Consider the following 27,869-nt stretch of genomic DNA (forward strand, 5'->3'; position numbering starts at 1 on the left):
ATAAAGCTAGACAATACACATTTTCCTAATAAGTAAAAAAGAGAAGGAAATAAAATATGCGTGGGTCCGTTGTATTCTGCAAGGTTTGATACAAATGATTGCCTTTAAATACAAAGATTATCGCGTTTAATCTCAAAATTATTTCCCTTAAACGCAAAGATTATTGCATTTAATCGTAAAAGTATTGCGTTTGATCGCAAAATTATTGTGTTTAACCACAAAAATTATTGCGTTTAATCGCAATATTATTGCGTTTAAACGCAAAAATTATTGCGTTTAAACGCAAAAATATTATTGTGGTTAAACGCCAAAAGTATTGTGTTTAAACGCAAAAGATTGCGTTTAATCGCAAAGTGTTTTGCCTTTATACGCAAAATTATTGCGTTTAAACACAAAAATTATTGCATTTTATCGCAAAAGTATTGCGTTTAAACGCAAAGATTATTGTGATTTAACGTAATGTTTTGCATTTAAACGCAATAGAAGTATTTCTTTCTCTGAACTGGCCTCAACGGGCTCCGTACATGTAAAATTCTAAATTGTCCGAAGGAAATTTTTAATTTGTCTTAACAAAGACAAATCTTATTCGTCTGAACGAATTTTTAATTCGTCAGAAGATATAAATTTTTTTATCTGGCTATCCAGCAGCTCTGTATTCCTAGATTTTTGGCCTGATTTTAGTTAAACTTGGCACATAAAGTAAAATAATTCCGTTTCCATGTTTTTGATTAAAATAGAAATCAAGAATTCATTTAAAACGCTATTTCTCCTATATTTTGAAAATAAGGAGAGGCATTGATTCACTTCAATTTTTTATGGGTTTTTGATGTGCACGACCGTGTTACCATTAGTACTTAAATAGAAATATCCGTAATAATTTAATTAATGAAAATGCTAATTCTCCAGGTTTAGTCTGATTTCAATAAAAGTTGGTACACTTGGATACTATACATACTGTACCTAGATTCATATTCTGTTATTTGTTGATGCCATTGCAACTTTAAAAGATTGTGAAAACCTCAAAAGCTACTGTTGTTACATTTTTATTTGTGTACGTGTTGTTTATTAGTTCATTTGTTTATTTACTTTTTTTAGAGCCAGATGTCTCTGACGAGACTGTAGTTCCACTGGTGTGTACATATTATAAAGATGTGTCTGAGTTTATGAATCTTAGTTTATTTGTGTACCTTCCGCCCAAAAGTGTAGGAGGAGTAATATTTTGAAAGAATTTCATAGAAATTTTAATACTAAGACATGGCAACATCAAATGTTGAAATCAAAAACCAATGAATGGAATTATTTATTTAAGTATAGTGTACCTGTGTACCAAATCTGAAGGAGGAGGAATCGCACAGATATTTCTAAAAAAAATTTGTTACAATCTCAACATCGTTTGTCGTTATTAAAAACCAGTAAAAAGAAATATGTTTCCTAGAGTCATCTACTTGTGTAACTAGTCTTACTGAAACCGAACGAAAATTGTGAAAGGAGTAGGTTTTGGAAAAAAAATCACAGAAATTTCTGTTTTAGTAACCATGGCAACACCAATTGAAAATCAATAACCATATTCAGAATCATTTGTACTATTATTTGAGACCTCTTATGTACCAAGTCATATTGAAATGGGACCAAAACTGTTGGAAGAGTAGGGTTTAGAAAGAATTTCACAGAAATCTCTATTTGTAATAACCATGGCAATACCCTGTGTCGAAATCAAAAACCGATACGTAGAATTATGTATCTCAGTATAGTCTACTTGTGCACCAAGTGGTATTGAAATCAGACCAAGTCTGTAGGGAGAGAAGTGTTTTGAAAGAATTCAAAGAGATTTATATTTTTAGTATCCATTACAACAACGTTTGTCAAAATCAAAAATCGATTTTTGGAATTATGTATCTTAGTTTAGCCTACTTGTGCACTATGTCTTATTGAAATATCGGACTAAAACTGTAGGAAGAGTAGCGTTTTGATAAATCATATAAAGACAAACGGACACCTTATTAATGCATAAGCTCTTCTGGTTTCTGACCAGTTGAGCTAAAACTATTCGTCACATTTGAATTCCGTAGTATTAGAATGTTGAAGCTTTATAATTAAAAATTAACTTTAAATTTGATTTTTTTTAAATCTAGTCGAGAATAGATTTTCTTTCCCTCTACTAAAAGGACACTACGTTAAAAGCTTCATTAACTGAAAAAAATGTGGACATATATGAAACTGTATAATGTTCTGTCAAAACAGTATAATGTTCTGTCAAAACTGCATAATGTTCTGTCGATACATTTTTCAGACAGACAGAGTGTATCTCATGAAGAATGTCTGAATTTCTTACGGATATACAAAAAACACGGGGGACGATTAAATGAAGTGGACGGCGATGGGAACACACCGCTAATGTTGTTTTTGAAGCAGGGGATTTACGACTTCGACGACACTCAGGATAAACTCTTGGGTTTGAGGGACGAGATAGTGTCAGTTCTTGCTTGTGACAGATTAACAGTAACAAAACGAGACAATACAGGATTATCAGCTATACATATAGTTTCATCGAAAGGATGGTTAAGCACGATGAAAATTCTAGTGAGTAAGGGAGCCAATCTTTGTGAAAAAGATGACCTGCAGAATACATGTCTCCATCATTGCTTAAAAGAAGGTAAACTATGAATTATCTGATAGAACTTATCATACTTCTTAATTAGTGGATTTGATAGAGCTGAAAAAGAGTTTTGTGTTTACAAATAAATACAGGTGACTGTCGATGGCTCGAACTCCGTCTCTCGAAGTGAACCTCCGGTCCCGTTTTTTTCCTCTATATAACTAAGCAAATTTACTTCTGATCTCTCGAACTCCCGATCTCTCGAAGTTCTCTATCTCTCGAACCAAGACCTGGGTCCCGTTACACATATTTCATTTTTTTTTTTTTATTCTCTCGAGAAGTTTTGAATGCGCATATATGCACGTCAATCAAGCGTAAAATTAATGCAGTTTGGACTTACCTAGATAACAGTGAACGCCTGGGGCTGGGATGGACAATTGGATGTTTACATAGATGATACTACATTTTTGAGTCGTCCGAGTGTAGATATAATTAATTGTTTAATTGGTAAATTATAAACAAATTGCTTCACAACTTATTTTGACTGGACGAGACGATAATTTTGAGAAAATAATTTTAGGACGTGTCAGTAATTTTCCATTGATTATGAACTTTAATATTATTAAAGTCTACACAAACCCAGTTTGGCAAATATTGTACAAGATATCCTATCTCAAGAATTACCCATTACGAGCAATCTTGTGAAGGACCGATCAAGCCCGCGCCCGGGGGATAGCAAAAGCGACAATTTCTATTCAGGTTTCATGTAATCATGAAATGAGAACAAATAAATATTAAACTTAAAATAATCATTTTATTTATTCAAAATACGATCATTGTTGTTGAAATGAAGTGAATTATCTGTTATGACATTTATCAACATACAATTCCGGTATGTGTAATTGTAGAACAATGATGGTCGGAACTGAAAATTCCGGATTTTATTCACTTTCTATCTCTCGAACCCCCCGATCTCTCGAACTTTTCTTACGGTCCCTTGAACTTCGAGAGATCGAGAGTCACCTGTAGAATTACGAGATTTTTCGAACATTGTTCAACAATGTCAAGTCCTTCAAAAAATTCCAATTTTTCCAAGTACATATGAAAAATAAATTAATCTTTTCTACACTTTCTTCATATCTGCTCTGTTATGCAACACATACGTAAAGGATTTATTTTTATTTGATGTATGATGAGTCGGGTCGTAAGAAAAATCATTTTTGAATAATGTATATATTTCGCCTCTTCAACAAGAAAACGTAGCATAATTAAGCCATTACAATGTTTGTCATGAAAAATGTATAAAGTTGGTTTAGTGTTCATCTGATTTCTTCGATTTTCAAGTGGGTCTTTTTCTATCATTGCAGTAGTCTCGATGCTAAATTTATATTAAAACACACTGATGCCATCTTTACATTTATACAGTATTTAATGAATTTAGAAACTTTCGAATTGCTGAGATTCAGAATCTCACTGAACCCACCCCTTACTTAAGCCTTTCCCCGGACCAACTGAGAGATTCCAGGCAGCTCCAAACTCTTTGCATTAATTAGCTGTCTACGTCACTGAGAATGTAATATTAAGTTGCCAAAGCTCTTTTGGAACATGTTTATGAATCATTTAACGGGTGCTTTGTACTTGTTGCAAGCATTTCTATCAAAGCTCTGTCCTTGTGGTTTGTAAATGTAAACCATAAAAATAAACATCCTCTCCTCAACCTAGCTATATATCTGCAGCTGACTGGTCTCTGAACCAGATGTCTCTGACGAGACTGTAGCTCTACTGGTTTGTATTTATAACAATGAAATATGTGGAGATAACGAACAGTATTCAAGCTCAAAAGTCCATTAAACAATACAAATTTTGGAGCAGAGCAAACACGGACCTCTAAAACATCAGAGGTGGGATCAGGAGCCATGGAGGAGTGAGCATCTACTGCCGACCGGTCACACGCGCCGTGTGCTCCTTGTCATGATCGGGAAATAACGGGAAAATCCGTCGACAACTCAGTGTGTAAATAATGGCCTAACAATAATTATAAAAAAAAAAACTTCAGTCAGCATTTGACTTCATGATAAATTGTATTTTCTTACAAGGTCATTGTATCGACCATATAACTTACGAAATGACGACTTTAAATGAGAATGCTGATATTCTTGTTTCATCAATTTGTTTGTCAATAACTTTCCTTCTTTCAGAAATTGTTCATACGTAGAGCGTGCTCTTGCGTATCGAATCAACTGAAAGATATAAACCCCATATGCAGGTAAAGAAGGTATATTGCTGCATAAGTAAGGGAAGTTGACGATAGAAAAGTTATAATCATCACGTTTATCATAAAGTTTGCTTTTTAGATAACCATTAACGTCATTTTCTGGTAAAATATCCAAATATGAAACAGATGTGTCAGACTCTATGGTATCTTTTATTTCAAGCTCACCGGGATATATCGTATCGACATAAGAATGGAAATAACCATTGTTAATTGACAATACGTCGTCGATATATCTAAATGTCGAGTTGAAGGCCACAGCAAGTGTTTTCTTCTTTTCACGTATAAAATTTTGAACAAATTCTGCTTCATATGAATACAAAAATAGGTCTGTTAATAACGAGGCGCAATAGGTACCCATGGGAATTCATATAGATTGTTGGAAGACCTGGTCTTCAAAACCACATAGATATTGTCAATCAGAAACTCAAGCATCTTTTTAATATCAACTTCAGAGTACTTGTGTTTACAATCAGAATTTTTTTTAATAAAATAATTTTGCAAATGACCAATGACAAGGTAAGTAAATTAACGAGTTCCATTTTTATTGAAAAAGCAGCTGTCAATGATATCAAGAAGTCTGGACTTCAATTTGTCGTGGGGAATGGTTTTATATAAGATTGAAAAGTCCTAAGTTTTCATGTTGTTGATTTTGGTAAAATCTTGTGATTTAAAATTTTCCAAAAGTCCCTTGGAATTTTTAGGTATCCACATCTGATTTACACCACTTCTCAAATACATTGTTGCACAGTGCTCCTGAAGTTTCTTCTTCACTACTGTTAATATTTTAGTGAGGAGTAAAGAAAGAGGCTTGGTAGAACATTTACTGGAACCCGCTATGTATCTTTGTTTGTAAGGATTTTTATGAAGTTTCGGAATCCAATATAGATATGGTAATTAAAATTCATGTTGGTTGTTGGGAATATTAAAATATTCAAAACTGACATATGATTTTGAAGAATTTCCTCCTTAGAAATGGAGCTATGGGTATAAGTTGGATAACCACTTGTAGAATTAAATCCCAGTTCCTCTAAAATACAATTATATAATGAACCTTACAAACAAAGACAATGTTGTTACCTGCTTTGTCAGCAGGAACCAGTACATTCTGATCGTGTAATCTATTTAATTCTTTTATCACATCTGAATTACTGAACACAGATGAAAGTAGCATTTGGACTTGAAACTTTGCAACAGCAATGAATAGAATAATGATCCTTGGTTTAGTCTCTTTTTGTGGCCAAATTGATTGCAATCAGACTAAAACTGTTAGAGGAGTAGCCTTTTAAGTTTTTTAGTTATATACTGGGCACTAAATGGCCTCAAGCTTGAAAATATAACATAGACACACATCCCAATAATGGATAGACATAAGAAAAATTATATGTCAACATGCTTATTTTCTGCTATTGCCTCTCACACAGTACATACCCCGAAACGCCAAATATTGAAACTTAAGAAAATGCACCTGTCTTCAAATTTGTCAATAAATAAGAATTAAAACCTAGATAGACAGTGAAACTACTCAAAATTGAATAGAAATATGTTACTAAATCATATTTAATCATTGTTTGGCGTATATTATTATAAATATGTACACTTTCTCGGGGCTAACGTATCAAAATGTTGCATGAGAAAATAATAGTATGCTGCATAGGTCAATCTTGATCATTTTTAGATATTTTTATGGACTCAATCTTCGAGAAAGTGTTTTCTATTTTAAAAATAACATCTAAGAAAATGATTTACCTAAAAAAAATTAAACGTTGACGCATTCCTGTTCATGGCATAAGCTCTGCACTATAAGGACCCAAAAATAATATCTAGCTATATTTTACTATACATTTGTAGTTTGAGTGTATTTATCAAGTTGTACATATGTGAAATAATAATTAATTACATCCAATACCTACTGTCCCTAAAATTCACTTTGATTTGGATTTTAAAAAGTATCACTTGTCAGTAAAATTAGAGACCATGAATCTGACAGTGATTGACCGATCCTAGCAAACTGAATGATCTGGGTACAGAAAGTTGGTGTGCTGCAAGTGAATAAACTATTTTCATTTAATACTATTCTTTCTATTCTATAAAAAATATTTTTGCGTTGTGCTTTAATCCGATGGGTTTGCAGGACCAGGGGTTGGGGGTGTATGTGTCTATAAAAGTGATAATTATTCAAAGTTAATATTTTGATGTATGAAATAATGAAATTTATTAAAATTGTCGCTGTCAAATCGAAGCCAATTCCTTCTTTTGCGAGCTATCAGTATTAACTTCAACTTGCCCGCCGACAGTATTCTTTGACTGTCTCGCATCGGCTTTGATAGCATGCTCGTTGTCCATGTTATCGGCACATTCTCATCCACAGAAATGTCGTTTATGGTATATCTTTATTACCCCATCGTGTCTCTGTCAAGCTAAAATTTTTTCCATTCTTTTCTTGTTACTTAATTTTCGTTGACGAGACCGATTTACATCAAAACCATTATCAGATATTTAAACGCCGAGTAGGAGTCAAACCATTGTAGTTATAAAAAAATCAAATCTCGAAAAAAGGAAGCGTGGTTCCGATTTTACAATTTGTTAATGACACAGTGCGAAAATAGATCTACTTTAAAAGAATTATACAGAAATTTCGATTTTAGTAACCATGGCAACATCATTTATCAGAATAAAAAGAACGATAAAGACAATTATATATATCAAAGTAGTATACTTGCATGCCAAGTTATATTAAAATCAAATAAAACTTGGGAGGAGTAGTGTTTTAAAAGTATTTCACAGAAATTTCTTTTGTTTAGTAACCATGGCAACACTTCGTCGAAATCAAAACCCGATTTACAGAATTATGTATCTTAGTGTAGTCTACTTGTGTACCAAGTTAAATTGAAATCAGACCAAAACTGAAGGAGGAGAAGCATTTTGAAAAATTGTTTACAGACAGACGGACGACGGACACCTAACTATCGCATAAGCTCTTCTGGTCTCTGACCAGTAGAGCAAAAAATTGAGTAGGACGATTAGAGACCTAAGGATCCACTCTTATTGCACACAAAAACGTACTCATGTTTCTGAATTTATATCTCCATATAATTAAGCTTCGAATTCTACATGAATCTCAAAATATAACTTAGCATGTATTTCTACTCCTATAAGAAAGACGCTTGTTTACTGTCCCTACGCTCCTATTAGAGACACAAAACGACTCAAAAACCTCTAGCATGCTGGGGTACGTATATTCCAAATATATTCTTTGCTACCTGCAGAACAAAAAATTCCCAGACCGTTCTTTATAGCCCTCCATAGACTGAAATTGAGATCATCGAAAAATTTGCCTATTTATACTTTCATTTTGTGTGGCATAACAATTTGGTCCAAGCTTCATGCAAAACATATATGTTCAATCATACTTTGCATATTGTTTAAGTCTTTATGTCTGTTATTTCTTTCCCTATGACGTTGTTAAACATGTTAATATTCTTATAATTTTGTAACACATTTAAAGTTAAAAGTCAACATTTAGCAAATTCTGTGGTCAATGCAATGACCTTGTCAGCAAATACAATCTAACATTAAGTCGAATGCTGACTGACGTTTTTCATGCAAATTGTTAGACCGTTATCTTCCCACTGATTTGTCTACAAATTTTTCCGTTTACCCGATCATGACAAGGAGCACATGGCAGGTGTGACCGGTCGACAGGGGATGCTTACTCTATGTCACCTGATCCCACCTCTGATTATTTTGTTAGAGGTCCGTATTTGCCTAACTTTTCATTATTTTAATGGACTTTTGAGCTGGATTACTATTCTTTATCTTCATATTTTATTTTATATATACCTGATTTATCAGTATTTGAATATTTCAGATTGCGTTGACGGAACTTTTGCAAACACATTGCTATATTAGTTCAGATTTATATGTTAGAGACGAAACGTATTTTCGATTAAAATTAGAATTAGATTTAGTTAATCAGAATTAAATGTTTTGTATTCTGAAGAAACGTTAACATGGTAATATCAACTTGTGAAGCGATTTTGGTCCGAATTATTTTGCCTCCCAAAAGGCAGTAAAAATGTGAGAAATTTTCGATGATCTCGATTTCAGACCAAGGAGGACTATTAATATCAGTTGTGGGAAATGTTGTGGAAAAATATGTTAGGAACACAAATTACTAATTTTTTTAGATGGCAGCTTAATTATATAGAGATTTAAATTGAGAATTGTGCGCACTTTTTTGCGCAGTAAATATACATTTTTTAAATTGGTGAATATATAGCTCTCTGGTCGTCCATCCTAATTTTTTTTAGACCATCGAGCTACAGATATGCAGCTAACTGCAACCCTACCCCATTTTATAAATTTCTAAATCCGGGGCTATTTGGGGGGAAAATTCTAAAATAAAGGGAAAGGTGTGTCTATGAACATGTATTTACATAAGAAAAATTACAGTAAGTTGTATATAATCAATTTCAGTTTATACAAGATCATTAATTTTATACATTTGTTTCAGCTCCGGGTGAGGTTGTGTATGACATGGTCGTATATCTTGTTGAAAAGGGGATATTGGTAAATCAACTTAACACCACGGAGAAAAGTCCACTTTTTATTCTGGTCGAGAGAAGGGAGACTTCTGAGATTGATTTCGTCACTACTGTTGAATATTTATTGAAAAGTGGAGCTCTTCCAAATCTGCATCTCAATCGCAATAACCCTCTTGTAGCAGCGATTCGCTCAGCAAATGTTAAAGTAATCGCTCTGCTCCTGGACTACCACGCACACGTAAATAAAATTGATGATGGTCCAACAGCTCTGCATGTTTTCTTCAGATGCTTTCGCAACTACATTAGAACAAGGAAAGGTAAATTGATGAATATTAGGACATTAATAGCAGAGAGCTCACAATTAGAAAATGAGGAATAATAAAATTCAAAGCAATGTTGTTGAACCAAAGAATAAGTTATCGAATCCATCTTAGAATAATTTCTGTCAAATTGAAACGCTGTGAAAGAAATTGCATTTCTGTGTTTGTTGATTAGGAATAGTCCAGAATAAAGTCTTTGCGAAAGGCATTAGTAGATGCATTTTCTTATTGCAGTTTAAAGTCTTGATATTGCAAATAGTGGATAAATATAAATACAATGTATCATTTTTTTCACGTTTATTAAACAAATAAGTCAATATTCTAAAAAACAATTCAACAGAGATATTTAGTAATGTTTTATTTACCAATTCATCTGGTGGCATAGTGGTCATGGATTTTTTGCATCTTTATCAAAAATGGCCTCAATACTACTTTTTATTTGCTATTGGTTGTTAGATTTAACTGTGCTGGTGTGTCATTAGGACTATTTATATAACGTTTCGTAGATTTCGTAGTCTGTGATTCAAGTAGGAGAGACAATTCTTTTCTGATGAAGCACCTTTTATTTCTTCAAGCCATTCAATTCTTAATAAAAGTAAAAGTCATTATTACACTTTAGATGACATAGAGAAAGTGGTACACAGAATTTTGGAAAAGGGAGCAAAGGTGAATGACAAAGATAATGATGGAAGCACTGTTCTTCATCTTGCCATCAAGGCTTTTCGTATGGTAAAACAACAATGCAACACTGAGAGTATTATACAGCAGCTTCTTGATTTTGGTGCAGATATAAATTGTGTAGACAACAGCGGACAGACCCCATTGAGCGTAGTTTGTGAAACTGGAAGTCGTGGTAGGTATTTTTTTTTCAAGAATGTAAGGTTTTCATTTAAAATCCATCCATCTGTATTATTTTATAGGGTCTTTTGTGCCTCTTACACGTCCTATTACTGTCTTTTACCATTAGCTATTATTAAACTTGATTAGCCTTTCCAAAACTTTAGACTGAAAGGAAGTAAAAAACCTATTGCAACTTAGCTATTGAAACATCATTGTTTCAGTACCTCTGCTTCTCATCTTGGAAGATTTTCTTTTACCATTTGTAGCACAACTTAGTCAAAAACAAAAATGAACTTTTGTGACGAAATTATGTCCTTATCATATATTTATGTATGTTTGCTATATGGTCAATATCCATTACATTTTTCTCGAGGATCATTGGGTCAATTTCAATCAAACTTGCTACGAAAATAAATCTTTGTAAAGGAAATTTGAATTTATCAGATGACAGGCCTTGTCTTTTCTCCAAAGAGGTAGTTAAGAAGTATAGATCTCACCTCTGATATTTTTTATGTCTGTTATTGCACTGCAATACCTTGTCTTTCCAAAAAAGAGGTGGTTAAGAAGTATCTCACCTCTGATGTTTTTGAAGTCCATAATTCGTATTGTTTATTTGAAGTGTGAAAACTTTCAATGAAGTTTAAGCTTAATTACTATTCATTATTTTCATATATCACAAAAGAAATGTGATGTCATTCAAACAGATACTATTTCCTATTTAAACATACCAAAATTACATACATGTTATAACCTCGATATTTTTGTGCAACAACTTTTGATCATATTTACTACGGCTTCTTATAGCGACCTGAAAACTCAAGAAAGTTTTCCAAACAATAATCGTTAATTGTAGGTCTCATTTTCACATTTTTCAATCGAGAAAGAATGGACCAATTTCTATTTAGCTTGCCAGAGTATATTCTACAGTATTTGAAATAAAAATTCAAATTATTAGAAAGAAAAATTATAAATATTACGAATAGGATGGAGCCTTGTAATTATCTTTTCTCCAGGAGTCACTGGGTCAGAAAAAACAAACTTTCTGTAGAAGTACCTGATACGTAGATTCTTTTGGTCACATGTGGCCAAACCAAGGCTTTATATTAAAGGTTGTAAGAATGTATAGTGTGAAAACCTTTCAGAACAACAGGAACCGCATTAGTTAATTTTTTGAAAAGATTTTCCATTACTTGTTGCTTCACATTTATTCAAATCATAATTTCTTGGGCAAAGATTGTGACATAAATGGAGTCCAAAGCTATACAAGGAATATATATAGAAGTCATTCATATATATTCATATGTAACAGAAATTTATTTGCAATTATGCTCATAGTTTGAGATGCAAGGCTTTTTAATCATGAAATATGTGGAGATAACGAACAGTATTCGAGCTCAAAAGTCAAATAAACATTACAAAATAGGAGCAGAGCAAACACGGACCTCTAAGACATCAGAGGTGAGATCAGGTGCCATGGAGGAAGGAGCATCCCCTGCCGACCTGTCACACCCGCCGTGTGCTCCTTCTAATGATCGGGGAATAACGAAAAAATCCGTCGACAATTCAGTGTGTGAATAATGGCCTAACAATTATATGAAAAAAGTCAGTCAGCATTTGACTTAATAAAAGATTGTATTTGCTGACAAGGTCATTGTATCGACCAAAGAACTTACGAAATGATGACTTTAAACGAGACTGCTGATATTCTTGTTTCATCAACTTGTTTGTCACTAACTTACCTCGTTTTAGTTTAAATAATAATAGTTTAAGGATCGAGGGCGAAGAGCGGGTCAAATATTCAAGTACAACTTACTTACAAATTTATTTGCAAGCATTCTTGTTTACTTTTGTTTCAAGATTGTTCAATGACAATGGATTCAGGCCAGGGACTTGACTATAAAAAGTTTTCATAAAAAATATACTAGTATGGGGGAAAAGACTACACTTTCTGGCATAAATAAGCTTTTTAAGTTGACGAGTCCATTTAGTTTGAATAATACCCAAATACAAATTAAATGTTTAATGTTGTAATGAAATAGGTGAAGATAACAAACAGTGATTGATCTCAAAAAACCTACAAATGAGGGATTATTTCACCTAAAGAAGAACAATCAACCAACGTTTTTAAAAGTTCTAACTTTGAAAATTGAAGATGTTATTGTTGGGATGACTTTGAAGCAGACCTTCTTCTATGAAAGCTGCGTAAATTTGCAGCTAAAAATGGTGTTTGAAAATTGTGAGTGTGTTTCATTTACTTAATTTTTTCAAGCGTTTTCCTTTGCAATTATTGATCGATTAATCATTTAGCATTTGAAATTCCTATTTTTATTTATCTTCAATAATATAGGGTCACATGTATCTATAAAATAAGCTGTCTTGATGCTTATTCCAATCAAGAGCATAATTTTGTTATTTAAAACGTCCATAAAACGAACTTTCATTTTGCATTATTTTACCTCCTAAATTTGACAATTTTAATCATTTTGCTATATTTAATTATCGGATTTAAATTCATATTTAGACAAAGATACAGATGAGCGGTAGTAAAATTGATCAAACATTTCATTATCTCATTGTCTCTTTGACTGTTTATGAAATGCTTTAATCACTTTGAAGCATTACATCTGTCGTTTGGTCGATTGTTGACTGACGTTTTTTTTTTACAATTGTTAGGCCATTGTTTACAAACTGCATTGTTTACGGATTTTTCCTTTTTTACCGATTATGACAAGGTGCACACTGTGGGTGTGACCGGTGGGCAGGGGATGGTAACTCCTCCATGGCACTTGATCCCACCTCTGATGTTTTTAGAGGTTTGCTCTGATTTGTATTGTCTAAATAGACTTTGAGTTTGAATAGTGTGCGTTATCTCCATATTTCATTTTAACCACCGAACATGTATCTCTGCTGGTGGACAGTCTGTCCCCGAGGATACTTGTCGTTCGGTACTTGTTCATTCATGAAAAGTATATTGCATAACGAAAAGATACTGGCAGACGCGTTGCCCAGTATAAAAAAGCGTCAGTCTTTTTGAGGTCTATAAGGGGTACATACTCTAATAGTTTTATCGGTGTCCCTCGGATTATCCTCAGGGATATTAAACCTATGTCTTATGTGCAATTTTCAGATTCCCATTTTTGGTACAGAACCAACAGTTAATTAAAAAAAATTGAAGGAATGTGAAGATTCTATTAGAGATATATTTTCCTATCCCATGTGTTCTATTTCAAAATATTCTGTCAAAAACGGTAAAACCTTTGATATTTCTATTACTAGCTCTTTGTTTATTGTTAATCTTACTGGACAGAGCTTCTATACCAAAACTTGGGGAAATCTGAATTACAAATCTTCTAATGTTGTCTACGGAATAGAATGTACCCTTTGTGTGCTTGTTTATGTTGGTGAAACCAAGGGTTCACTTAATAAAAGAATATCGGGGCATATATTTCAAATTAACAAGGGGACCAGCAGCTTCTATACAAGCATTTTAATTTACTTGCAATTGATCAATCTATTTTGTCAATGAAAGGTAGAATTCTAGAAAAGATTTCGATATGGTAGTAATGACAATGTCGATAGAGTTGGGAATCTTTCAAGTCCACAGTGTAGCAATGTGAATGCAATGGGACTTTTTAACAATACTCATAGACATAAGCGTTGTCATGGACATCGATCTTACAATAAAACTATTATGCACGATGTCTCCTTTATGTAAATAAACACTTAGGCCTTCATCACATTCGCACCAAACTTTACTCTGTCCCTTTGAAAGTTTGAATGGTCTATTTGTAAAAGTCCAGGAAAGTCCATATATGAATTTTTCGACACCAGAATGCAGACTGGGATCTGTGATAATGGATATTACAAATCATAGGCTGTTTAAATCGCCACGTTTTGCGTAAGAAAATACCGCTCAAACAACCTGTTTGTTCCTTCAACTTCAATATACCAACAAAGGAATTGACGCAGATAATATACGTAATATTCTTAATCACCATATTTCAGGTTGAAGTCCACAATGCATCTTGTATGTCTTTCAAATACTCTTGCTTCCAAACTTTTAATTTATATAAAAAAAAAAAATTACAGTGCCTAGATATCGAGCATCTGCCTTGTCATTGGTTATTTGCAAAATTATTTTCTTAAAAAGCATTCTGATTGTACACACAAGTATTCTGAAGTTGATTGATTGATTGATTGTATGTTGTTTTACGTCCCATTCGAGAATTTTTCACTCAGAGAGACGTCACCATATACCGGTGAAGCGCTTCAAATTTTGACCTTTACTCGGCACTCATGACCATTGAGCAGTGAGGGTTCTTCATCGTGCCATCGCCTACCGTGACACTGGGCCTCGGTTTTTAAGGTCTCATCCGAAGGACCCGCAACTTTCACTTCAAAGTGCCGAGCGCTTGGCTCTGATATTAAAAAGATGCTTGAGTTTCTGATTGAAAATATCTATTTAGTTTTTGGAGATCAGGTCTTTCAATAATCTGTTGGAATTTCTATGGGTACCAATCGCACCCCATTGTTAGCAGACCTATTTTGGTATTCATAAGAAGCAGAATTTATTCAAAAACTTCTACATGAGAAAACTCTTACTTTGGCCTTGAACTCGACATTTAGATATATCGACGACGTTTTAATAATTAACAATAGTTACTTCCATTTATATGTCTACTCGATATATCCCAGTGAGCATGAAATAAAAGATATCACAGAGTCTGACATATATGTTTCATATTTGGATATTTTATTAGAAAAAGACTTTAATGATAACCTAGCAACAAAGCTTTATGATAAACGTAATGACTTCAATTTTCCAATCGTCAACTTCCCTTACTTATGTAGCAATATACCCTTATCACCTGCATATTGGGTTTCTGTCTCCTAGTTGATTCGCGCATACTCTACTGATGAACAATTTCTAAAATGAGACAATTGCAAGCTATTGACAAAGAAGTTGATAAAACAAGGATATCTACAGTCTAGTTTGAATTAATCATTTTGCAACTTTTATGGCCGATACAATGATCTTATCAGCAAATACAACTGGTCATTAAGTCAAATGCTGACTGACATTTTTCATATTTCATACTAATTGTTCGGCCATTATTTACACACTGAATTGTCGACGAATTTTTGCCGTTTACCCGATCATGTCAAGGAGCACAGGGCGGGTGTGACCGGTCGACAGGGGATGTTCCCTCCTTTATGGCACCTGATTCTACCTCTGGTGTTTTTGAAGGTCCGTGTTTGCTCTCCTCCCGATTTGTATTGTCTAAATGGAATTTGAGTTTGAATACTATTCGTTATCTCCATATTTCATTACTCCTCCATTGCACGTGATCTCGTCTCTGTTTTCGAAGGTCCGTGTTGTCTCTGCTTATATTTGTATTGTTTAAATGGACTGAGAATGATCACTGTTCGTTACCTTTGCATTTCATTTACAAATATTTTTAATACAAAGTTGTAATACATATAAATAGTACCATAGCTTCTCCATTATCTGTAAATTTGTTTTTAGGTTCTGTTGATCAAGCTTCTTTGGGATGTTATTTATTATCGAAAGGAGCGGACCCAAACATCGACTTTGTATTGAATCAGTGTATGCGAAATATTGATTATTACGGCTTAAGTGCCGAATGGAAGGTTTTCATACAATCTTTGATACAAAACGGAGCTGACCCAAATCTCTACAGAGATGGCAACCCACCCATTTTATTGGCAATTAGGTCGGGACTTCAAGATTTAGTAAAACTGTTTCTAGAGAAAGGAGCAAGTATTTACTCATCTGATAAAGATGAAAACACCTGCTTACATTTAGCATGTGATTTAAGTAAGTATTGAAATCAATTGTTATCCATTCTACATGGATAAATTAATTTTAAATTCTTCCTAAAACCCTACAAAATAAATGAAAAATACAAACTTAAGTTTTCCTTGATATCAGAGTTAAAGAAAAAATAAAGCTGAATTTTCAATATTGTTAAATTTTTCTTGTCATTACAAAGCAGCTAAAACTACTTCAATCATTGGAATATTTACTTATTTGAGTTGAATACCATGGAAAAAAAATCTGAAAATCAAATCAAAATAAACATTAATTGATGATTTCTGTATCCTTTACTCTTTATTTTTCAGAGGCAGAGTCTTCAAGGAATGAAATAGCATCACTTGTGCTTGAGCATGGATGCAGTATTAATAAACAAAATAAATGTGGAATAGCACCATTATCAAATCTGATAAAAAGGATAACGGAGGACGCAGACTCAATGAAAATCGGTCAGACAGAAACAGCTATCGTTGCAAAAGTTGACCTCTCATTGTTTAATAGATTAATTTGTGGTGGAGCTAAAATGGATCCTGCTATACAATCAACATCATAGTTAGTAAAACATTAAATTAATTCATTATCATCTTGTTTTTTTTTTTCTCAGGACAGAAATAAAAAGTCCTTGGCTTTACTTTTAATTCTTTTTAACAAACTTTTTTCTATACAAGAACGTGTATACTAAGAGTTTAAAATGCTTGAATTTTTGCAGTCATTACAGAAAATCGATATTGGCCACCTTGCTGAAAAATGGTTTCTTTGGGGCTGCAGCTACCTTGCTTAAATGTGGATATAACTTCAAACTCGATAAAGACTTTAAAAACGTGGAACTATCACATCTTGAAAATTCAACAATTTCAGTGAAAGGCAAAAGTTACAAAAGAATAAACTACGATCAAGAGAAAACTGAATTCTTCAATGTTCTGAAGAAATATGAAGTAGAAGAGGAGTCGTCGCTTTCATCTTTATGCAGAAATACTATACGAACACATTTAATTGATGTTCGACAAGGAGCCGAGATAGAATCTAAGATCATGTCTCTTCCTATTCCTGGACGAATTAAAACATATCTAGCTTTAAGGGAATACACACAAGATTTTGAACAAATTCAGATAGAAGAAAAGAAAAGGTAATAAAATATACATCCTTTATTTTTTTTCTTGTTACTTAGCGGGATGACTGTGATGTGCATCTTTTGTCTGAGTAAAATAATTGAATGTAGAATTAATATTTTTTAAAGGGGAGGAAGAAGTCAAACCATTAAAGTGGAAGCAAGTTTGAGACACAAACTTTAGAAATGAAATTGTTACTCCTTTGGGCTTTCAATATCTAATCCTTAGGTGTAGGGAACAATTTTGCTTATAATGATATATATGCAGTAAAATAAAGACATATTACTAACACCCCCCCCCCCCCCAACTAGGAGAAATATTCCGATAATTCACAAACTTCATAAACAAATTACCAATATTTTAAATTCAATGTTTAAATTCAATTTTCAATGTACAAAAAGTTCTAAATTACAATAGCTACAATTCAGAATAAATCAACATATCTTAGTTACAAATACAATTTTATATAAAATGGGTTTGAAAGATACTAAATTGTGTAGCTTCTGTCAGACATGTGAGGAAACAATTTTTCATATTATGTGGGAATGCCAGAAGGTTCAAGAACTTATAAATAGTTTTACCATTCTTTGTGAAGCTCATAATATAGAATTTCCAATAGATAGTTGTACATTCATACTTGGAAACCCAATACCCAATAGTAAGGATTAAATACAATACTGTTATGTATTAAATCATTTATATACAGAACTAAATGTCGTAATGAGGTTTTGAGATTACAAGGATTACGTGGAGATGTTAAAACATTACTATTTACCATGAAATATAGTCCAACAAAAAGTAATCAAATTAAAGAGTTTAATAATAAATGGAAAAATTGGCTTTCACTTATGTAAGACCCTGCGAATAGGCACTTAAAGACATTTTGCACAATGCTTGGACATGTTCTTACCAGTACTTTAATGGAAAGACATATCTTTGATCATGCTCTTTTCTTTCTCAAACCCCTCCTCTCTCTCTCTCTCTCTCTCTCTCTCTCTCTCTCTCTCTCTCTCTCAGTTGTCACAATTATAATTTTTTTTGTATTTGTTTATTATATTCATTAATGATATAAAATTGTAATCCATTTTATAAACATATATGTGACAATTGGTATTAATAAAAAAAATATTTTAAATTGGTTTCCTCTAATTTCGACTGTTTTTACGTGTAAAAGGACTGAGACCTCTTTTGATTGTGATGCAAATTAGTGGGGAAAAAACTTACTTGGGATTCGGATTACCTCGAACTTTTTCTAATGCGTGAAGTGCAAATAATGGAGAAGTAGCATTCAATTGTGACGTAATAAGGCACTTACGTGTACGTCGACATCTACCTCTCCGTTTCTCTTTATAGGAATTTAAAGATTCGCCGAGGTAGAATAGAAAGTATTCCCTTGTCATCGAAATTGTTGGAGAATATACCCCTCAGTCTCGAGATTTTGTTGGCAGATAAAAACCTCGCCCTTTGAGCTCGATTTTTATTTGCCAACAAAAGCTCTCGACTATTGGGGTATATTCTCCAACAATTCCTCCCATGAGGAAATTATTTCTTTAATAGTGTTAAAGCGATTATGTCCAGAGGCCTGAGTTAGAAGGGGATAAAATGGTGTAGGAGAAAGGGTGTTGGGGTTGAGAAGGGATGGGGGAGGAGGAAACACTGAATTTAATTAGCAAGGGTGGATTCGAAAAAGACAAAACAAAGTGTTGTGAAGAGGGAGAAGGAGAGGGATAGAGGTGGGGATAAAAGAAATTAAAAGGCAGAAAAGGGAAAAGAAAAGGTCATATCTTATATGTGTCTTAAAGGAGATGGGTGAACAAGGCTTGCATAATCCCTATAGCTTCAGATATGTAAAAAATCAAATTCGATTTGTGTAATTAGTATTTAGAGTAAAGTTCTCTTTATTGAAATTCATGAAATTATGATGAACAAAACTTCTGAGGAAAATTTCCCGGCAAAAATTATTCTGTTATCAAAAAATAATGTGGTATTCGTGGGGATCGAACCCCTAGCAATAAAAATCCTGAGTATCATTTTCCTTTGAGATCAACGCGCTAACCACTTAGCTACACAGCTCCTAATGAACAGTGGATTTTAAATCATGTTTGTGATATGACCTTTGACTAAATGGACTTCAGAAGATGCGAATGTTGTTTCTTACAAGTGTATTTTAAAGATATAGTGGGTCTTTACTCCATGTTTTTGTTGACCAAAAAAATGTATATTTTTACGCAAAACTTTGATGGTAACCTTTCAAAAAAATGGAGCGAGCGAAGACCCACTCATATCAAAAACTTGTGTTATAATATGAGAAAATTATCCTTTTTGCCCTCTTCAGTGTGTGTATCCATTTCATAGGCAAATAATTTCAATCTTCGTGAGATTTTTGAAAATTGTGGAAATTTTACATAAAGTATACTTCAATGTTAGATGAAATATCAAAGAAAATTTTGTTATTATTAAAATTTAATTTTTCACCTTCATGTTTGTTGCATTATAGGCACTTCGCTCGCCTTGTTCGCCCATCTTCTTTATACCACACATGCTGCAACACTGCATAAACAACACTTCTAAATATATGAAAATGTAAAAAAAAAAAAATAAATAAATAAATAAAAAGAAGAAGAAAAAAAAGAAAGAAAACGAATATTTTTCAGTCCCCAATCCCCTGTATACAGAACTGCAGAAAGCAAGGAAAATGAAAACGCAGAAAACGGATACATCTGATATTGATTAGCACATTTATCGAAATACATGCGAACCCAATTTTCCCCTGATCTTTTTAGTAGTAAAGATGTTTTGGAATAAATGGGCTGTGTTAGAAAGTCATACCTTTTTAATATGTTCCTGTTTGCTTATTAACGTATCTTAACACTTAAGCTAATAAGGCCTATAAATTTGCTTTGTTGGAGATTTATTCTTCAGGTGATGATTGATTCATGTTGGAATCTCGTGGTACATTTTGTGCATTGAATGAGAACATGAATTAGTCAAACTTATTTTCTCTCAACAACTTGGTGACTACATTGTACATGTATTTCATAACATATTGCATAATTAACAAATAAATAATCAATATTAATAACTTTTTCAGCAGTCCAATTGGTTTTAACATACGGACACTCTTGGATGATTACTATGATATGTACCACTACGGTGCTGCATATTATGGAATGGATGATTCAGATGTTGACGAATACTTACATTACTACAGAGACACCAGTGATTCAGATGACTATTACTATTAATCAACAGTATACTCAATAGAGTTACAGGCTGTTTCATAAATCTTCAATTTAAAAACATACTGATTTCGTATTGTCATTCAATGCCATTATTTTTTTTTAAATTCAGAAATGACTCATGTGTATTAATTTTTATCACAATTATAATTATTTTTCTTTTTTTATAGATTGGCCTGGAAAAAAAAATTATTCTATAACAGAGGGTATTTGAATTGATATGTAAATGTTTGACTGTCTAAACATATTAAGAAACATTATTCTTCAATTGTATTTTGTTTTAATATATATTGTATTTTATGTTCAATTGCATATCATATCCATATCTTGAAGACAAAATAATTATAATAATGTATTTGTTTATCAAATTTAAGATCAGATGACACGTTCCTCAATAAGATATAACTTTTCCCAAGAATTTGTGATTGAAATATTGCTGCTTAACAAGTTTCATCACAACAAAATTTACAGGCATTTGTGCAAGATACCAGAGGATGAATTTCCTATATAATCCTACTGGATATCACTTGAATTGCTAATATAACAGTATTTGATGTTGATATTTTAAGACATTTGAAAAGTGTTTAGAAATAACAAGAAGTAATTATTGTAATGTTTTTGGTATGTAACAAAGAGATACAAAATCAGATATCCGAGGAACGTATCATCAGAACTTAAATGTTTTTATTTTTTATAGCTATAATTCTCATAAATTTAATAATAATGAATATTATGGGGAGGGGATTGATAGATTTTTTTTAATTATCATTATATTTCGGTGTATTTTACGAGTTTTCATCTAAATGTACATAGTGATCTACAATTTGTTGTTGACCTCGCACAATTTGCTGACAGTTTTGACCAGGTGAATAAGTACGATTAAAAAATTTAGGGGTAGCAGCAAGTGTAGAAAAAAATGCTTTTTCAGTTATGAACCTTCTATTTTTTCGGGGGGGGGGGGGGGTATTTACAGAAGGATTCACATGTCAAGGCTCACAGTGTCAGCTATTGCTTTTTTCTGTGACTTTCATGGCTGAATAGTGAGTGGAATCATCTTAAAGGGAATGGAAAATGCCATTAAAAGTCACTCCACTCGGTCAGCGTATAGTACGAGGACAATGCCAACTGTTAGGGTGATGTGGTCTGTTACCTGACGTTTAAGTCGACAATTAACACAAATTGACATCAATATTTTACATGTCTTGGTTAAGCGTAAGATGATTGTGAAAATCGCAAAATTCAAAACCTCAGATTTCTAGGGCAAAGGGAAAATTAAACGAATTGCATTGGAATTAATCTTTTGGAATTAAATAAGAAAATTAGAATAAATACAATGTCTAAGCATGAACTGAACACTTTATCTAGAAAGAGATTTAAATATATGTATAAAAAGATGTCAAAAATGATTTGTTCCATCCAAAAATGTTTGAAGAGTGATGTCTCTCGATAATTATATTCTTGACATCTTTGAAAAGCAACATGCCCATGTAATGCAAAATCTGTTTTTGAAAAAGATATAAGAATTAAAAAGACAAACCTTAATAATATTTTCAATTTAAACCACATCAGCGAAATAAGCTACTGTAATTAACAACCATACCTTTTCATGCTACAACACTGTAATAAATTTATTTGGTGATTTCATACTTTGTTTTGTTATCATTTATTTACATTCACTAGTGAAATACATGTACGCAAGAATTAACCTACCTTCCTACCATTCATATTTTCCAAATAAATGCAGAGTTTAAATTTATACATGAGATTCAAATGAAATTCAAATAGAGAATGTAATAATTATCAATTAATACTTTACATGTAAGTCGCCCGCGTGGCGCAGTGGTAGAGCGTCTGCTCTAGAGTCGCTGAGTAAGGAGTAGTTCCTTACGTCGCGGGTTCGAATCCCACTGTGGGACGTGGAGACCGGTCCTTCGGATGAGACCTTATAAACCGAGGTCCCGTGTCGCAGTAGGTGCTGGCACGAAAAAGATCCCTCACTGCTCAATGGCACTGAGTGCCGAGCATAGGTCAAAATTTGCAGCTCTCCACCGGCAAGTGATGGTGTCTCCATATGAGTGAAAATTTCTCGAGAGGGACGTTAAACAACAAACAAAAAACTTTACATGTATATGAACAGAGTCGAACAATAATATTGGAAGAAGCATCTTCCACTTAATAGGAATCAACGACAATGTGGAACAATGCTTTTTGCCATTTCTCTTCACCTTTTTAGCGAAGTAAACCAAATAACATGCATAAAAACTACAAATTGGTTACAAAGTAAAGTTCTATGTTAGTCAGATAACTCAGGTTGTCCCTTTTATTTTGCATAAAAAAGAATTTATAAAATATCACATTAAAATTTCCTGATATATTATTAGTGAAGCGGCTAGTTGAAAAAATACATTTAGTTCACTTGGTGAGACAAGCACCAAATTTGGCATGAAGGTTCCCTGCCTAGTACCTGAAAAGGAAATATCGTTGGCGATTCAAGTTTCGGTCATTTTCAAAATGGCCGCCACGATTTTCAAAATGGCTTTTTTTTCTTATATTGCATATTCAGCATTTTCATTTTTTTTTAATCAAATATTTTTAAAATCTTTCAAATATTCAAACCGTTCACGGTAGCTCAGTCGGTAGAGCGCTCGCTTCGTGATCGGGAGGTTGTGATTTCGAATCTCGGTCGCGACTGATCTAAGTCGATAAAAAATGGGTAGCAACTGTTCCTTTGCGCTCGGCACTTTGAAGTGAAAGTTGTGGGTCCTTCGGATGAGACCTTAAAAACCGAGGCCCCGTGTCACGGCAGGCGTTGGCACGATAAAGACCCCCTCACTGCTCAATGGCCCTGAGTGCCGAGTAAAGGTCAAAATTTGAAGCCCTTCACCGGTATATGGTGACGTCTCTATATGAGTGAAAAATTCTCGAATGGGACGTAAAACAACATACAATCAATCAATCAAATATTCAATCAATTATTGGTCCAACATACGATGAAAGTGTCATCACGCTTAAGTACAGGTTGATGCTGTTTTATAGTACTTATAAGACTTAATCTTCTGAGAAGTTACAGCTGCATAGAGCAGTACAAGGTAATTCTTGCCTGAAACATTTGTAGTTACCTAGATAAGTAATTCTACACCTATTCAAGTACATCCTTGCATGAGGCTGCCATTGGCGCCAAGAATGTCCCGTGTGGGACCCAAACTCCACTGTCTTTTCCATATATTACTTTAAAGGTGAAGGTAAAGTTTGTGATTTCATACCAGCTGCCTCATGTACATTTTGCCTCCAAGGCAGATCGTTTATATGCTCATGAAGAGCAACTCTTTGGAGGAGAAATGCCATCAAGGGAACCCTGTATGGGATAAAGATGTCAAGAAAGACTGATTTCATGTTGGTGCTGAATATTCTAATTTTGACGTTCTTTGACGTTGCTGTAGACTTCAATGCTGATCGTAGAATTGTAATAGCCTGAATTCCTTTGCGCACTTAGGTTAAATGTTTACGTCAGTTCTCCTGTTTTTTTATGATACAACGAAGATAAGAATATTGATTGACCTCCTCTACGAGGGTCGTTCAATAAATAATGCAATATACAGTATATCATAATAAATGTAGAAATGTTTTATTTCATTTTTCACAGTTGAAAAGTTCTATAAAGAGCTAATTATTACAGAAAATCCCATGATTTTTCCTATTTCCCTAGCAAAGAAATTCACTTTTAAAGTAAGCATGGTCACTACACTGAGCTGAAAACTGTTTTAAAATTATCTCTGCCAAGAAGAGGAAAATGGAAGCTTATGTGAAAACTGTGCTTTTACTGAAATCGCTGAACTCATATTTAGGATATGATTTTTATATATAGAAAGAATTCGCGAATCGCCGCACTTTCTGTAAGCCCCGCCCCTTTTCACAAACTACGTCACGGATGCTGAGGTTAGACAAACATCTCTTTATAAACATGGCGACAAAGAGTAAAGATCAATACGTTTTTTGCAGTTTTATCCGACTTGCCTACGGACATATCCGAAAATTATATAGAGGGAGAAATTTCATTGAAAGCAAAGCAGCAGGGTTTTAAATATTACAGCGAGAATTATTTCGAGAGGGTGAAAATGTATAAAAGCGACAAGGATAATGAAGTCCGAATTTCCGCAAAATGTCACCGCTCCCAACGGAAAAACAGCTCTCCGCACTCTTTAAATCTAGACGTATCGTCAGGTTCCTTGCAATTGGCGCATTGTTCGTGCACAGCTGGGTATGTTTTCTTTTTTTTCAAATTTGTTGCATAAAACGTTCCGATATCTTTGCTATGAAAATTGTAAAATCAAACCTGGCAATCGTGTTTTTTTTCCCAGAGCCAGTGGGTCATGCTCTCACATTATTGGCTTGCTGATGGCTCTTCAGCATTGGATTCTTATGGGTTTTAAAGCAGTCCCTGATAACCTAACGTGTACTAGTTTGCCCCAGCAATGGTCTGTGCCAAGAGGAAGCAAGATTGAAAGTTCAGCTACCCCCCAAATTTGCATTATTAAACCCCATCCTGATAGAAAACAGAAACCCGTAGAAAATGTGTTGACAGAATGCAGGTAAACAAAAATCACATTAAAACCTTATTATTAAATGTTAGCAATAATTTAAACTTATAATGTGTACATGTATTTAAATATTATAGTTGTTTGATTAAAAGTGATTATTAGGAAGTTTTATGTGAATGGGGAAGATGTTGACCATTTAAAAGCCTTAAAAGGATTGCCAATCAGTTACTTGGTGTCAAATCCCATGAAGAAAAAAGTGACGCATTTGGGTGAAGTTGGAATAGGAAGTGGTTTAAGCACACATGTACGTATTGTAATATAATTTAATAGATTACTTCTCTCTCTCTCTCTCTTTCTTTCTCTCTCATATATAACAGATATTATATTAATTTAGTCAATCTTTTTAATACTTTATCATATGTGATATATACATGTAATTATATTTCATCAAATAACATCAATAATGCATGTACATTATATACTGGGGTAATGCACTTTGACAAGAAAATGCTCTGTAATGAAATTGCAGGTTAATGTCTATTCTTTAAAAGCATTGACTCAGGTTTTGTTTTTAATGCAAGGAAGAAAAAAATTTGAAAGCATTGCACAGACATACCATATTTGGTTAATCAAAGTGAATAAAGAAAGTTTAAATTTTCAAGATAAAATTTTAAAACGTTTGATTCTCTCAATAGCTCTTTCAACATGGACTCTGTGTTTAGCAATTTTCTTGGTAAGTAAAGCATCGCTCTTGGACATTTGTTTTCCAATGGTTGCAAAGGGTGGTATGTTTAATTGCAGCCCACATTTCTCTACTTCCTCTTCAATGTTGAATCCTTTATCTGCCATGAGTCCATCTCCTTGGAGTAGGTATCCCTCATCCAACAAGTCTCTGAGCAAGTCTTCAAACTTCGGGCCTTAAGAGATGATGGTTTGTTTATTTTTATTTCCGTACAGTCAAGAATACCAAAAGTTGTCGGAAATTCTTCTTTAAATTTGGATGGCATATTTTCTTTGATGACATTTCTATGAGGCCAGATGGAAAGCTCTCCAAATCTCAAAAACATGTAATTGATCCAGTATGTAAAAATAACGCTTGTTGTCTGTTTACTAATTTTAAATCTGAAAGCCAAGTCAGAATAATGAAAATCGTGTCTCAATTTCATAATTGTTAAAAATAAATGATTTTTCAAAGTCAATGTCATGACTTCTTTTGTTCTGTTAGTTGGAAACTGTATTGGGATAACTTGCTCATTCGGTACCAAAAAACATATACACCAAGGAACTGATCAGGTGTTAAACCTGTGTAATATTTGAATTGTTTTGCGTCATGAATGATGACATCAACATTAAATTCCTGTGAAAGTTCAGCTTGCAATTTTACATTTCTCTTCTCTGTGTAGGTCTTCCGATGAAGTTGATCATATGCTCCATATACAGCCTGAAGTTTACCATTTAAGCTTTTATTTTCCTCAAAAAATTTCTTGTTTTCTGCAGCCAGTAGTAAAACATCCATAGGTTCAACCCCTGGAAATAAATTGCAAATAAATGTAGTTAGTTTTTTTTTAATGATACTTCATGTAATTTTTTTTTACAGGCATCCTTCTATGAGCCACATGTGCAAAAGACAGTGGATGCAAAATGTAGAGATCTAAAATTACCCTATATCTGTCCAGTTTTACTTCCAGATGAATATAAACATCTATCAGAATCTCTAGCAATAGACTTCAACGAAGCTTATAAAATTCAGGAAGAAACACAAGAACAGTATAATTCACAGAGATGGCAGTTAGAGAGAAAAAAAACGCCTTACAGCATCAAAATTTTATGAAATATTACACAGAAAATCTATTTCTTTGAAGTATGTCAGAACTATTTTAGATCCAAAACCATTTAATTCTACTTCCACCTCATATGGAATTGCAAATGAAAAGAAGGCCAGGGAAATGTATGTCAGAAGGCAGGGATTACATGTACATAACTGCGGACTCTGCATTAATCCGGAATTTCCATTTCTAGGGGCAACACCAGATGGAATAGTCTGTGACGGAGGTGTAAGTGGAATTATTGAAATCAAGTGCCCATACACTGCCAGAGATTTGACCATTGAAGAATCTCTCTCCCTCCCAAATTTTTGTTTACTTGAAACTGATGGAAAAATTTCTTTGAAAAAGTCTCATGCTTTCTATTTTCAAATTCAAGGACAACTATTGGTCACTGGAGTTACTTTTTGTGATTTTATTTTATTCACTCGAAAAGAATTACATGTTGAAAGAATACATCCCGATGTTGACTTTATGAAAGAACTTGGTTCAAATTTAAGTGAAATATACTTTCGTTACTTTCATGATTTAATTGAATAAACTGTTGTCTGCATTTATGTTGAATATTGTCTGCAATTCATAATTGGCATCCATGCACTTACATTTTTCCTCAGTTTGAGTGCATGTTGACAAACCAGTCATATGCTGAGTAGATTCATCATATTGTTCTCCATGGTCTTCATGATTTTCTAATTTACTGAAATTATAAAACAAAGATCACTGCAAAATTGATCTGCCAGCAAAATGTT

The 27,869-nt window shown here is 33.4% G+C and overlaps 2 protein-coding genes across 2 annotated transcripts in view; both read left to right on the forward strand.

Moving 5' to 3' along the window:
* LOC133181124 (serine/threonine-protein phosphatase 6 regulatory ankyrin repeat subunit B-like) overlaps positions 1 to 20,995 on the forward strand; it is a 37,644-nt gene extending 16,649 nt beyond the window's left edge. Inside the window, exons 9-15 of the mRNA XM_061315666.1 lie at positions 2,291 to 2,653; positions 9,385 to 9,732; positions 10,355 to 10,588; positions 16,103 to 16,414; positions 16,720 to 16,963; positions 17,121 to 17,537; positions 20,612 to 20,995. Coding sequence (XP_061171650.1) covers positions 2,291 to 2,653; positions 9,385 to 9,732; positions 10,355 to 10,588; positions 16,103 to 16,414; positions 16,720 to 16,963; positions 17,121 to 17,537; positions 20,612 to 20,765 — 2,072 coding nt within the window. The 3' untranslated portion in view covers positions 20,766 to 20,995. The remainder of the gene's footprint in view (positions 1 to 2,290; positions 2,654 to 9,384; positions 9,733 to 10,354; positions 10,589 to 16,102; positions 16,415 to 16,719; positions 16,964 to 17,120; positions 17,538 to 20,611) is intronic.
* Positions 20,996 to 24,755: 3,760 nt separating this feature from the next.
* LOC133181207 (uncharacterized) lies at positions 24,756 to 27,661 on the forward strand. The gene is made up of 4 exons (XM_061315741.1): positions 24,756 to 25,017; positions 25,118 to 25,348; positions 25,460 to 25,601; positions 26,895 to 27,661. Exons 1-4 carry the CDS (start codon positions 24,875 to 24,877, stop codon positions 27,126 to 27,128), a joined length of 750 nt encoding a protein of 249 aa, XP_061171725.1. The 5' UTR covers positions 24,756 to 24,874; the 3' UTR covers positions 27,129 to 27,661.
* The last annotated feature ends 208 nt before the right edge of the window (positions 27,662 to 27,869 follow it).

Source organism: Saccostrea echinata, unplaced genomic scaffold, assembly GCF_033153115.1.
Source record: "Saccostrea echinata isolate AGI-Se365-2 ecotype Australia unplaced genomic scaffold, CSIRO_AGI_Sech_v1 ptg000008l, whole genome shotgun sequence".
Classification (NCBI taxonomy): Eukaryota; Metazoa; Mollusca; class Bivalvia; order Ostreida; family Ostreidae; genus Saccostrea; species Saccostrea echinata.